The sequence below is a fragment of the Rhodamnia argentea genome, chromosome 1 (assembly GCF_020921035.1).
Source record: "Rhodamnia argentea isolate NSW1041297 chromosome 1, ASM2092103v1, whole genome shotgun sequence".
NCBI classification, from domain to species: Eukaryota; Viridiplantae; Streptophyta; class Magnoliopsida; order Myrtales; family Myrtaceae; genus Rhodamnia; species Rhodamnia argentea.
The window spans coordinates 8,207,122-8,220,985 of NC_063150.1; the positions used below are offsets into that span (position 1 = coordinate 8,207,122).

General features: G+C 38.9%; 1 protein-coding gene across 3 annotated transcripts; it reads left to right on the top strand.

Moving 5' to 3' along the window:
- Positions 1-864: 864 nt before the first annotated feature.
- Positions 865-13,643, top strand: LOC115756955 (ribosome-recycling factor, chloroplastic). Of its 3 annotated transcripts, none has more exons than XR_004017272.2 (11): positions 865-1,092; positions 1,181-1,337; positions 1,966-2,035; positions 2,166-2,261; positions 3,119-3,216; positions 3,543-3,654; positions 3,746-3,787; positions 4,247-4,303; positions 4,419-4,495; positions 4,921-4,977; positions 5,929-6,328. XR_004017272.2 is itself a non-coding variant. In XM_030696954.2 (11 exons), exons 1-11 carry the CDS (start codon positions 1,005-1,007, stop codon positions 5,944-5,946), a joined length of 846 nt encoding a protein of 281 aa, XP_030552814.1. In that variant the 5' UTR covers positions 867-1,004; the 3' UTR covers positions 5,947-6,328. The 3 variants fall into 3 exon arrangements, 2 of the variants coding, with proteins under 2 accessions (XP_030552815.1, XP_030552814.1); XM_030696954.2 differs by having other exon boundaries at positions 867-1,092; positions 4,445-4,495; XM_030696955.2 differs by lacking the exons at positions 4,921-4,977; positions 5,929-6,328 and adding an exon at positions 13,631-13,643.
- Positions 13,644-13,864: the final 221 nt, after the last annotated feature.

A 13,864-nucleotide genomic window follows, 5' to 3' on the forward strand; every position in this document is an offset into this window, starting at 1 on the left:
AATCATAATGATATGCAAGTATTATAAGGGGAAAAAACAGGAAAAATTTCATGACGAAGTAAATTTTATTTTATGACCAGGTAAAATCCTAAATTGATTCGACAATTTTACAATCTAAAGTCTTTATTGTTTTTTTGGTCAAATTAACCCTTTGTTGACATTTCGTGCAATTTCAACGTCAGCACCGTCACAAGTGTCGATAGAAGTGGTTGATGCCTATATAGACTATTACTTAACTGTCGGGACTTTTCCAAACGTATAATTTGGCGTATGGAGTTTAATTCATTATAGATTATGCAAATTGAAACGAGGAAACATAGAATTAGGGTTCATTACCCACTTTGCCAAATCGGGATGCATTGAGTCTTTTCGGCTAAGAGAAAACCTCGTCGAGAGTAATCAGGCCGTTTGCAAACAGGCTTCGCATAATAGTAATTCCCATCGAATTTAGGATGCACGTCTGCTATGTCAAACAACACGTTAACACGAAATGGCAACAATATTTCCGATTCTGGTGGCATCAATTTGGAGTTCTCGGTAGTATTAACCGTAAATTAATATGAAAGTAAGAAGGTTTGATCAAGAAAGAAAGCACGTAAGTTTGTCTCGAAACCCTTTTAAACCCAGCTTATCTGCAACCCTTAACGATTTAATATCGCGTTTTCTCTTGTGAGCTTGTCTTACAGATTTTGCACAGTGAAAAGTCCAGCAACCGCACCCTCAATCGATGGGTGGGCCTGGACAAAAAGTAAACCCGGCCTGGTCCGAGTCCGTTGACCATCGCCCGAATCCGACGAGCACATATTCGACCCGAAAATTGCCTCCGACCAGAGCTCTTATCCATTTCGAACCATCTCCTCCTCCTCCTCCTCCTCTTCATTTTCTTCTCATGTCAGCGTCAAATTGACAACTCGCTCGCTCTTTCTCTCACTCACTCACTGACTCACTCATTTCACTCGCTCGCTCGCTGACTCGCACTGCTTACAGAGCAGAGGAACCAAGCAATGGCGTCGCCATTCTCTCACACACCTCCGGTTCGTTCCATCCTCCAACCCAAGCCGAACCCTCCCCGGACCCTCCTCGCTCTCCGAGGTACGTTCTGCTCTGGTCCTCTTCACGTAACTCGTCACTCGACCGTCGGGACGATCCGTGGAACGATTTTACAGTGTTTGATTTGCAGATTCATATCGTGGATGGTCGGACAGCTCCGGGTGCGGCTCGTGCAGCGCCGCCGTGGGTTCCCTGCGCGCCGCGGCGAGCTACGTGAGTATCCGCAGTGGCGCCGCGAAACTTTGTTGCCAGAGGCGCGTGGGCGAAAGAGGATTGTTGCAAGGGAGGCGAGTCGGTTTCTGAATTGAAGTCATTGTTGTTGTGGTCATTGTAAATTGGTTAATATGGGGAGATGGGTGTACTCTATTGCTTCCTTGTTAAGAGACTGCTGTAGTGGAAGTCTGCTTAAAGTGCGTGATGGAGCCTAGAGACATTCGAACTCACCTTACTTACGGAATTCAATGTCAAGCACTCGACTAGAGATCGTAATCTTGACTGCAGACGGTGTTACTGTTTAATTTTCTCAACTTTGAGCTTGATTCAACTCGGTTGTCACAAAGAGGAGGTTTTGATGTAAGCTCGCAGCATGAGCTCAAGCTAGAGCTTTCAAAGTAAATCATTTTCACTGTTCCCACTACAATATAGGATGTGTATGATACAGAAAAATGTAAATACTCGATTTGGCTCGTGAGATACTTGATTGAAGTATTAGCTACCCCAAGCTTTTCTTTATTCTACACTAAAGTCGAGTGGAGCTGATTGTAGCTAGTGAGCGTAGATTTGCTTGATGAACTAGCTGGATTTGTCTGGAGCCCTAAGTTACTTTGCCTACAATCTTCTGAAGTTGCTTTGAGTGAGCCACTGTTCTTCTGCTTGAATTTTGTGGGGTTAAATTTCAGATTTGTTCCATTTCAGAGCAGGAGTTGTGAAGTGTGCTACCACTGAAGAAATAGAAGCTGAGAAATCTACGATTGAAAAAGATGTTGTAAGTGGCTGTTGTATAACTATTTTGGAATCTAGTGTCGTGAAAATTAGAAAGAATGGGCATGTTGTTCTGCATATGCTTAGTGATGCTACATAGAGGGTTTTAATTTACTACATCGTTTTTCCCTCAGAAACAAAGAATGGAAAAGACTATTGAGACACTTCGCTCAAAATTTAATTCCGTCAGAACAGGAAGGGCGAACCCAGCTATGCTAGACAAAGTTGAGGTATCATCTTTCTGCTTATCCCTTCGGTACCAGTACGTTTCTAAATTTGCATATTGTACCCAAACAGGCCATTTCTTTCTAACTCCCAAATAAGCCATCTGGTCAATAGAATTTTCCATATTTTCTGCTAGTATGACGGCTCTTCTCTCTCTGTATCCTTATGGCCAAGTATATATGTTGATACCTGACGATCTAACTCCATCTAAGAGGCTGCCTGATCTGGTTCCAAGTGTCTCACATACAAACTTTAAGGCCATTATGCCTACCTCCCTTCTCTCATTTTCCCTTTTTAAAGAATCATGGATGCCTTAGGAGGCTAGAATCCTGTCACCTGAAACCACACCAAATTTTTGGCTGAAGTCAGAACCTGATGAACATGTGTGTCTAACGAGAATTTTGTTGCAGAAGTTCTTTTTTTGGTAGCGTTTTGCATATTTCTAAAGTTGGGGCATAGAATTTAATTGCCGATATTCGATAACTTCTGGGATTAGCATCCTTATTTGGTCTGCCACTTCCGTTCCTTCTTCCTTCCTTTAGATTGTTTCAACTCAAGAAGACTGATGCCTTCCCTTTTATTCCTTCTTTTGGCATAATCATCACATACTTTTTTCTGTGGTGTGGCAATTCCTTCTTTATATTCTTGTGATTGTTATATTCCTGGTATGTGGAGAACAACTTCTGGGGAAGATGACAAAATGAATAGAGTAAATGCTAATTTCTTGTTTGCCCCTAGATACAGGCCCTAAACTATTCTCAGTATTGGCACATCTCTGAAGTCCTTATCTTGGCTTAACAATTGTACTTCTCAGGAGCACTGTACTGCTATCTACAGTAACAGCAACATGACATTTTTTCAGGTGGAGTACTATGGGAGTCCAGTCAGCTTGAAGAGCATTGCTCAAATCAGTACACCTGAAGCGAGTTCTCTCTTAGTTCAGCCATATGATAAATCCAGGTATGTTTGACACATTGCGGAATTTTGATATCCTCATGTCGTATATTTCTGTACGTTCTATTATGAAGGTTGAGCTGATGGTGTCATGTTAAATCCTTGAAGCAGTTTGTTCAATACATATCAGGGAATAGTAGGAACTCTACAAGTTATTGTTAGATCTTTTGGTCTTCATTTTCTACTGATTGGTGAATTTATGGTTGTCGTTACTGTTGAATGGCGGGGAATACGTTCTTGTTAGAGAACGCATTCTGATTTAAGAGATGTCTTGTTGTTTTTGCCCCACTAGTCAAATAATGACGTGCATTTTGAATTATAAAATATTCCAGCTTAAAGGCCATAGAGAAAGCCATTGTCAGCTCTGATCTTGGTATGACGCCGAATAATGATGGAGAAGTAATCCGCTTATCTCTCCCACAACTCACAACTGAAAGAAGGAAGGTACTCCGTTACAACGTTGTACATTCAATGTCACTTCTAACAGCTTGCTAATACATTAATATTGTTACTTGTTCTTACACTACTGTTGCAGGAGTTGTCAAAAGTTGTGGCAAAGCAGGCTGAAGAAGGGAAGGTAGATCTACATATTATATCGATGGCTTATGACAATTAGGAATTTACCTTCTTGAGTAAATAAATCATTTCCATGGTATTGTGATCTTCATCATTTTTTTTTTTTTTTTTTGGGTCGGAGTCTTCATCACCTTGCTAAGAAGGGATACAAAACCACTTACCCTGCACAAGAAGTCCGAAGATTAAATCTGGCACAGGCTTTAGCTCCTGCTATGTTACAGGAACTCTTGATAATTGAACAGATTTTGGTGACTACCAGTTTTTAACATCACTGACTTAATTGCTTAGCTTGCAACAGCACGGCTTTCATAATCACGTGTGTCAGCAAAATGTACAGTTAGCTGATGCTTGTGGAATTGTGCATGTTCAGCTTATATGATGCATTGGAGATCAATATGTGATTGCTGGTTCACACTATCTTCTATCACCGTTGTTTTCATCTCTGATACTTGATTTTCAGGTGGCATTGAGGAATATAAGAAGAGATGCGTTGAAAGCCTATGAAAAGCTAGAGAAGGTTCTAATTGCTGGATTGTCTGCTCTTTCAATACATTTGTTTGTCACATTTCTTGTTTTCTGAACTTCACCTCTTCTATGTGTGGTTTCTTCCCATTGTCTACTTACATGTTCAGTTTCACATCGCATCCACTTCTGACAGGAGAAAAAACTTTCAGAAGACAATGTGAAAGATTTGTCTAGTGATTTGCAGGTAATTCCTGCATCATGTCATCAAATGATGAGATACCTTCTACTCTTGCCTCTCAAATCTTCTTCCAGAGTGAAGCATTTGATTTGTTCTTTGTTGTTTTCTTTTGTGATGCTCCAGAGCCTGTAGTACACGTACAATCTACACAATAGATCAATAAGATAAAAGGAAAAAAAAAAAAGGAGTGACGGATGAAGAGAGGTTTGCATGATAATCCTCCTGTACCAAAATTCTGTAATGCACCAATAACTATGCCTATCAAACGATTTGGTCTACTTGGCTTTTTCCTTGCTTTGCATTTTACGCATGCCTGCCATTAAGTAGTGTTTTGTTACTCTGATGAAGCGTCTGTGGATGCATACTTTTGAATTCCATACAACCCGTTAGATGTGCCTATCTTCCTTACATAACGTTTATACTTTGTTCAGAAACTGACGGATGGCTACATGAAGAAAATTGACACCATCTACAAGCAGAAAGAAAAGGTAAATGATATGTTAAATGACAGTGGTTGTTTCAACAATTAGTAGCGAACCTGACATTGCTTGTGATAGCATCAAGTCAACATGGGCTAATGGTTCATGCTGTTGAATGCGTAGAAACGTCTTGGGCATGGACATCTGTGCATGTTGTGGTTTGTCACATGGAGAAAGTTGTTATTTATTTTATCATATGATGTGGAAATACCTCTGGCATTCAGTATGCACTTTCAGGACACCTATGGTCTGCATTACAAGCTGGGAAATGCATTCTGCAAATCAATAACTTAGAATTTCAAGGGCTATGCTTGAATTATGAACTTCCATTGTGATTTTGCTAGGATCAATTGAAGATATATGGGAATAATACTTTCTTGAATGTATCTAATTCTAACAGTTAAGTCGCTTTTCCCCCCCTTTTTCACCATTAAGGACAAACCTTATGTGGGGTTGCGGGTACTTCAAGTTGCTGAAACTTTTCCTTTGCTGGGGTATTATCAATGGCACCCTCTTTTGATCCTCCGACACTTTGGTCTCATGAACTGAGATCCAAAATTGAGCATTGGAACAATATCACCTCCTTCGTAACAAAAAGAAAACAATGAAAAAGAAAAGAATATCATCTCCTTATGATCATTGTGCAGATTCTAGGTGAACTGAATTTGTTAGTTTTTGTTCTAGCAAATGCAAATGCTATATGAGAGAGAAGAAGTTCGTTGCTTCTCTGATAGGCATATAAGAATCTGTAGTGTTGAAAGAAAGTAAACCTTGGACCCAGCCCCCTATTGTTGAGGTCGGTGTATCTGCTCCCTGGCTTTTATTTTTCTCTGTTTGTGCCAGACTTTGCTTTTCAATTTTTCTTCTATTTGTAGTTACTGTCATCAGGCGGTCTCTCTTTCGGCCTGGATGTTTCTGGTCTATGCTCGCATGTCTCTGACTCACGGTCTCATCTTTCAGGAGCTGCTGACTGTTTAGGAACTGGCATGCTGGGTAAGTTCTGTCAAGCTTCCTTCCAAGAGGGTATAGAGGTTAGAAATAGTGCAATCAGGGATTCTTGGAATGCTGAATACGCTTATATATGCATGCCAATTCTTTTGGAATTGACAATTGAGTATTTGGTCAAATCTGATAGTTTTCTTCGTCCAAGATAATCTTCAGCCTACATAAGATCTTCAACCCCACTAGCATAACTCTTAATATTAACTGCCTCCATGACATTGTGGGATGTAATGATTAGCAAGTTATGAGATATGCTAGTGAGGTGAATCTGGGTTAGGTTGACCTCTCCCATACCCAAACCCTGTCCCAAACTCGAGTGCGGTTTTCAGCTGGAGTCCTAAATCCATTTCACTTATGAGAACTTGAATCCCGATTATTTTCATATTTTGTTTGACGGGGCAATGTATATTCTTAGTTCAGAACTAAATGAAACAACTACTTAAATAATCAGTGTATTTTAAGAAGTAAATGATTTTTGAGTAATATAATTAGTCAAGTTCGTAAAGAGGGTGTGGTTGGCAGATCCGCCACACGGTAACCTTGAAGCATGATGGATAGGGCAACCAAAGTATCTGAATGCCTTGTTTCCAAGAAAAACTTACGAGGATATATTTAGGGTACCCGTACCGTGAACGAACATACGTAGTAAATGAGAAGATCCTTAGGCCCGTGAGCAAACTATATAGTTCAGGAGCTTGCCAATTAGCCCAAAGTATCTCAATACGAGACCTCAATGAAATGAAGTGTCATAGCGATTCTTTTTTCCTTTCTGAACTTGGCTTGTGTCCTCAGCGAATCTTATGGGAAATTATCTGTTAGGATTGCTGCAAGATGATTTTATAGCTAGCAGGGTAAAATAAGAGACTTTGAACATTATTGAGAGGTTATTGAGTCCGTCTTTTTGTAAGATTGTAATGCCCATTTGAGTTATGTTCCTAAAAATTAGCGCGAGTTATAAACCTATCTGCAAACACACGGGAGAAGTTGTATTTAGCGCGAAGTCTTTTGTCTAGGTGAGAGACAAGGTGTGCAAATGACTTTTCATAAACACTTAGAAGGTGTCGTTCATAGTTTGAGGAGAGGATTTACCGTGTCATATATGCAAGATTTGAGAACAACTATTTGAGGGTCGATAGTTAGTTTATAGTGTCAAACGATGGGTTGGGCCAGATCGGGTCGAAACCGGTTCGACTCATATAATCCGTTTTGACCTATTCTTATTCAATACAAATCTAGCTACTCATGCCCGATCTAATCCAAATTTGATACTATCCATATTATTAAAATATTTCAATATTAAAGTTAATTTATGAAACTTGTTTTTTATACATTTTTAAAAAAATGTGTATTGCTAAAATACCGTGGATAATTTTTATTTTTATTTTTTACTATTTTTATATTTTTTTTCTTTCTTTTCTTGTTTTCTTCTATGTCCGGCAAGGGTTGCCGGTGACGAACTACAACCGGCGGGGATCGGCGACGACCGGCCAGATCTCGGCAAGCTTGAGGCTTGCCCAACGTTACATACATTTTGGGCTCAAGTTAAATGCATTGAATATGGATCTGCATCAAACCCATATATTAGACTCATATAAACTTAAGATTTACTATTTCAATCTATTTTGACACATTTTCAAACTTTAAGTGACCCATATTCAATTTGGGCTGAGTTTTTTATCCATGTTGTCACCTCTAGTTTATGGTGGGGATGTTGTAGGAGTCAGGTTCTGCAGGGGGATAATTTGTGTATAAAATAGGATTACACTACCTATGCACTAAAAGATTATTCCGTTAAGATAAGTTTTGGGAGATTTTAGAGCAATCATGATGGGGATGTTGTTTGTCGATGATTTTCTACTTTGGGCCTATTTTTCTTTTCCAGCCCCTTGGCTATTATTCACCTTTGACAAGTTTAACCTTAAAATTCAAACTTCTAGGTGGAGGGATACCGTACTAATGTAAAGCCCGCTGAAATTCCATATTTAAGAGATGTGAGATACTCTAGCATCGCCTTTCATGTGCAAAACGGATTGAGTTCGGCACATGGAATTTACGAATGCGGAGCCACACGTGCAAAATAAATTTAGGGCTGGGCTCGATTCTGATGTCGTGTTGAAAAGTTTAACTCAAAAGTTTAAGCAACTTGACGGAGGAAGGCTCAATTTCGTGTTCTAGTATTGTGAGATGCTTCAACAATTCTCAATGTTAAATGGTTAATTACGAGTCTTCAAAGATTTTACAAATAATTGCTTTGTTGTAGATTATTCGCAAGAAAAATTAAGGGAAATTTTCAAATAAGTGCATTCATTTTCTTAAATAAGGGCATGAAGTGAACTTTATTTCAAATAAGGAATTGAAGCGCCCTCATTGTTTCAAACAAGGGCCTGGCCATTGGTGTTTTCATTATTTATTTTTTTCTTTTTCAAATTTTTTCATTTTTTCCTTTTGTTTGGCCCTTCTTACTCTTCGGTGGCCGGCCACCGGCGAGGGCTAGGCGAGGCCGCCCTTGTGGCCGACGAGGCAAACCCTTGTCTAGCCATTGGTCGATTCCAGTCACTAGCGAGAAGGAAGGGCAAAAAAAAAAAAAGAAAGAAAAATAATAAAAAAAGAAAAAAAAAACTTGAAAAAGCGAAAAACAAATGTTGAAAATGCCTTATATCCCTTTTTTGAAATAATGAGGGCACTTTAGGTCTTATTTGAAATAAAATTCACTTCATGCCTTCATTTGAGAAAATAAAGGCACTTCGGGTCCTTATTTGGACTTTTCTAAAAAATTAAAAGAGTTTCTCCATTCTTGAGCTTACTTAAATATTTGAAAGCTTATGATCATTTTTAAACTCAGTTCAATTTTATTATTACTTATCCATCGGCTTCGTTGCGTCAGAAAAGCTTCGATTTGAATTTACCCTTTGAAACCCTAAAATGGTGCACCCATATTACATTTACTTTGGACTGGTGCGCTCGTACAATAATTTTGTCAAATTACTTTTTGTGTAACAAAAAATCCCAAATTGGTATGTCTGTGTCATGTTTACTTCTATAGTTTGAGGCAAATGTAGTATGCGATATACCGGTTTGAGAATTTTTACGACACAAAAATTAATTTGAGGTAAATGGGACACAAATATATAAGTTTGAGATTTTTGATGGTATTAGCTAATAAACTACTCCTAGAAGTGCTTGCACTTCCATCTTCTAAGCATTTCAATCATACTTACAGCCGTAGCTTTCTCCTCGAGATCCCCTATTCTCAGTAATTAATTTCTAGCGTAAATGAAAATTTTCTTTTAGAAAAGTTTGCAGAAATTAGTAAATAATTTATTCGAACTCCGTGTTAAAAGTAGTAGCAGGTTGTGGAAAGAACGCCGTGCAATCGATCATAATCGTGCGATAAACAAAGAAACAAGCGATGAATAGAAAAAGACAGACGAAATGAGATATACGCGATCCGATCTCGAGCGTCGACACTAATTTAACAGGAGAGCTGCGGCGAGAAATCTACTATGGATAATCGAGATTACAAGTTCGAATGCAAAAAGCTTCCATACCCTAAAGCCTTGAATTACCCTTGAAACGAGGTTTTAGTTTACAGATCGAGCCCTGGGACGACCGCTGAGTGTTCGCTCGCCCCTGGTACCCTTGGCGGCCGGCCGCGTAGCACTCTAGAAATGCCTTGGGCATACTATGGATGTCCTCGGCGCCTCATCGATATGTCTCGGGTGCTCGGCCGATGGCCGAGGCACCGGCAAACTGGCCATGGGGCCCCACGTTGGTTGGGCACCCCATTTTTCCATCTTCTACTATCTCGGACGCCTTGCAAAGCTCCCCGTCGGGCCTATGCACATCTCTGGGCTTCCATCCTTGCTCGAGTCGTTTGCCAAAACTCCAATTATAGTTTGCAGCCAAGTCGCAGTATTTGATTCGCCGCTCCGTATTGCTCCTCAATATCAATCGCCATTTCAGTTCTAATTTTTTTAATTTGGCCAATACAGCCCTTAACTTTTTGACGGTTGTCTGGTATAGCCCTTCCAGCTAATTTTAATCGGAAATGGCTGATGTGGTGTCTAGTCATTACTGGTCGTCCTACGCGGCACATCGGTCATCTAACGTGGACAATTTTAAACAAAACAACTCCATTTTGCTTATTTTTTTCCCCATGTTTACTCTCTCTCTCTCTCTCTCTCTCATAATATTTCTAATTTTTCTTGTTTTTCTGTCGTTGATTGATCCTCCTGCACGCATTGGTTGGCTGGTTTCCTTGAAGTCTAAAGATATTGGAATGTCGGCGACCCATTTCCTCTTTAATTTCCCATCTTCTCTGTTAATTCTCATTTCCTCTGTTTCACCGGCCTCAAGCGAGGGTCGTGTCCGTGAGTGATGAAGCGGAAGGAGATGAAAACATAATGAAGAAGATGAGCAGTGGTGTGGAAAACAAAAGAAAAGAAAAGAAAGTAAAGAAAAAATCCAAAAAATTTATGAGGAATTGCAAAACGAAGTCGTTTGATTCATTTTTCCCACGTCAGCGATTTTTAGCCTAAAAAGACTGAATGTACTACATTGAAAAATCGTTGAAGGATTTATAACTACATTGGCTAAATTAGAAAGTTCAAGAGTGAATTAAAGTCCGCACTCCCAGCACCCTCCACAGGCCGCTTAGCCGCCAGAGATGTCTACCAAGTCCATGTTGCACTCAAACCCCCTTAGAGGAACAAACTCGGCCCACATGTTCTCTCTCGGTGTGCCATCAATGATGCGATGGTGCTCGTCGGCACTGAACGCGGTTCTCTTAAGACAACTCCGGCCAACATTGTTCGATCACACCGTCCTTTCGACTACTTCCGTAGTTGCTATGTTCTTGGCCTAAGTTGCCGACGGAACTACTCTGTCGCTCAACAACACCTTCCTGTTCACAGCACACGATCCATAGAAGAAAAGGCACAACAACTCAAAGACCAACACACTCTTCTGATTCCTTGCATCACCCGGGCGTCTACAAACCCGAGTACCGCCACACTATCCGAGTTTCTTCTTATGGAACAGAACACAACACCTAACGTCTCAAACAAGTGATATTAAAGCTGATGGTTGATTAAATGGATGTGACCCAACGTGTGTGTATCGACATGTGGTTGAATATCTCTAAAAGGAATCTCATAGGTGACTCTCCAATGGCGGCGGCAGATGGTCTTCCCTAACTTTGCGCTGAACTTGGTTAAAGTAATTGAGGTAGAGGTGGAAGGGCATATGTTATTCCACTCCAACATCTACCAAATTTGGCTAGGCGAATATTCGAGTTGAAATAATCATTCGGATGTGCCGTAATGAAAAATAGTTAATATTCTAATCGACACATAACTCACTGCTTTAAGTTTCTAAGCCAAAGTAGGTCTTCTTAGATATATTGATGGCTCGAACTTGAGCTTTATCTTGGTAATCTTTACAATTGAAGTTATCGGATTTCTGCTGTGCTCCATCGTTATCAAACTGTTCAGCTTATTTAGTGTTGAAAATTAAGAGGATATCAGTCGAAACCTCTTAATGTGCATATAGTGTCACGAACTTAAAATTCAAATATTAAATTATCATTTTTGACATAAAAAGGAACCAACGTACTAATGACAGCGATGGCATTGTTATAGTTTGATTATGCAATGTGAAAAGTACCGTGAATGACGTGGACGGACTTCGACAAGAAAAAAAAGTGCGTCGTCCCCGCTGGTCTAAGCCAATGCGTGCGCCAAAAAAGTTGCCCATTCTCGTCGAATGTTAAATGGACCACAATTTTATAAGCGGCAGAACCCCTAAAAAAAATCCCAAATTATACTCATTGCGATAAATTTATCATAAATTTTTTACATAAAAAATTTGAAATTTGTACCCGTGTAACACATTTACGCTCCATCAAAGTTTTGTCAATGAGAACCATTAAAAATCTGCCTACATGGACACTCATATGGGTTAATTAAAAGAAAAGATGACGTTGTTTTAGCTGAAAATTCATTTGAAGGAACCTTGACAAAGGGTAAATGTATCACATAATTATGGGTTTGGAGTTTTTTATGTCATAAAAAAAATTTAGGGTAAATGTACCATAGTATACATAGTTTAGGGATTTTGACGCCACCCAAAAAGCTCAGGATAAATGCGTGACAATGGGATTTGTTTGGATATTTTGGTGAATTTTTTCCTTTTATTGATCATTAAATGATTTGCCTTTTTTTTTTTTTTAGTATGTGAGTTCCCTAGACAACGATGCATGCAAACCTTGCGCTCTAAGTTAATCAGACCAATCAGTAAAAGTCATTTATTATGAAATTATTTATTTTCTCTCGAGAACTAGTACTTAAGTAAGTCTTAGCTTATCAAAAAAATTCTAAACCTATTGCAATTATGTCAATTTATTCCATTCGACCAACTTTAATTGGCTGGTGCTAACATGACAAATTTCAGTAATATTTTAATATTTTTTTAAATTTTATATTAATTATATTTTTATCATTTTTTCTTTTCTTTCTTTTTTTTCTTCTCCTTCTTCCTCGAGCTGGTCATCGACCGGCCGAGGGGGAGGGCCGGTGGGGCCAAGCCTCACCAGTGGCTAGTCTCGATCCTAGGATTGGCTAAGGAAGAAGGAAAAGGAAAAAAAAAAAGGAAAAAAGGAAAGACAAATAAAAAATTTGCCACGTTAGTGCTGGCGGGTCACTACAAGGATGGACTTAATTGGCACAAATACAAAAAATTTAGGATTGAATCAGAAAAAAAGTCTTAGAACTAAATTGGCACAATTGCAATATGTTTAGGATTTTTTTGGTAATTTTCCCCGATCGGAGCTTGCTCATGTTACTCTTTAATTATTGTATTACCTTCACACTGGCTTCGCTTTGTTGGCTTATGAGTTTCTCTTAATCAAATTTAACAATGCCCGATTCCAATTGAGGTGCTCCTTACTACATCTAGCTGCTTTCCCCATCATCCTGAAGATTTGATACGTCATGTCGGTTGTTTGAGTCGGATCATTTGCCGGTAGGTCATCTGTTCATTTCTGTTTACACGTAACCCATCGCATCATTCACGCGACGGTTCGTGCCAATTAATAAGGAAAAAGAGAGACTTTGCACATGTTATCTTATTCCCATTGGCCAAGTGGCCAACAAAGAGAAATAGGAAAAAAAATAAAAAATAATGAAAGAAAAGAAATAGAAAAAATTAAGAAAAAATGAAAAAATTTCAGAAATTTTAATAAAAATTGCATAATTCATCCACATTAGCTCTGGTCATGCCACGTAAGACGGTCAGCATCCACGTTAGCAATTACCAGTCAAAAATGGTTGAAATGACTATATTGTCAAATCGTCAAAAGACTTAAGACTAAACTGACTAAATTGAATAGTTTATGATTAAATTAGCTGTCAATGTCACCTCCATCCTCCAAAAAAAAAAAAAAACGAGAAGAAGAAGAGAATGATCGATGTTGTTGATTGTTGTTTGTCATGTGTTTCTAGTTTGAATGTGTTGTTTTTGCTGTTTTTTTTTTTCCTTTCTCATGGATGATCCGGTATATTGAATAGTTATGTCTTTTCGATTATGATAAAAAGGGGAGAAAGATGTGTTAAATATGCGGACGAATGCAGATGAGAAACTACTAGCATATGGGGATTACAAGCAGCTGACAGATGCAACATAGAGCAGTTGATATAAGCTTCGAAACAGGGGGAGCACAGTGATGCTTCTGCTGACTTCTATTTGCTTCTATTCTTATAAGCAAAATTAAATTAGCATACAACTTAGATCACTATGTACAAACATCAATTCAATTCTAATCATATACTAATCCTCTTCTCTCTTGCTTTTACACGTCTATATCGATATTTTAGTGACCAATATCAATTGCTTGTTC

Bases quoted from the DNA above. Each gene is read 5' to 3' on its own strand.
- LOC115756955 (XM_030696954.2), top strand. From the start codon at position 1,005: ATGGCGTCGCCATTCTCTCACACACCTCCGGTTCGTTCCATCCTCCAA. The intron at 3,217-3,542 runs GTATGTTTGACA...AAAATATTCCAG, and splicing joins CAGCCATATGATAAATCCAG to CTTAAAGGCCATAGAGAAAG. The intron at 3,655-3,745 runs GTACTCCGTTAC...CTACTGTTGCAG, and splicing joins TCACAACTGAAAGAAGGAAG to GAGTTGTCAAAAGTTGTGGC.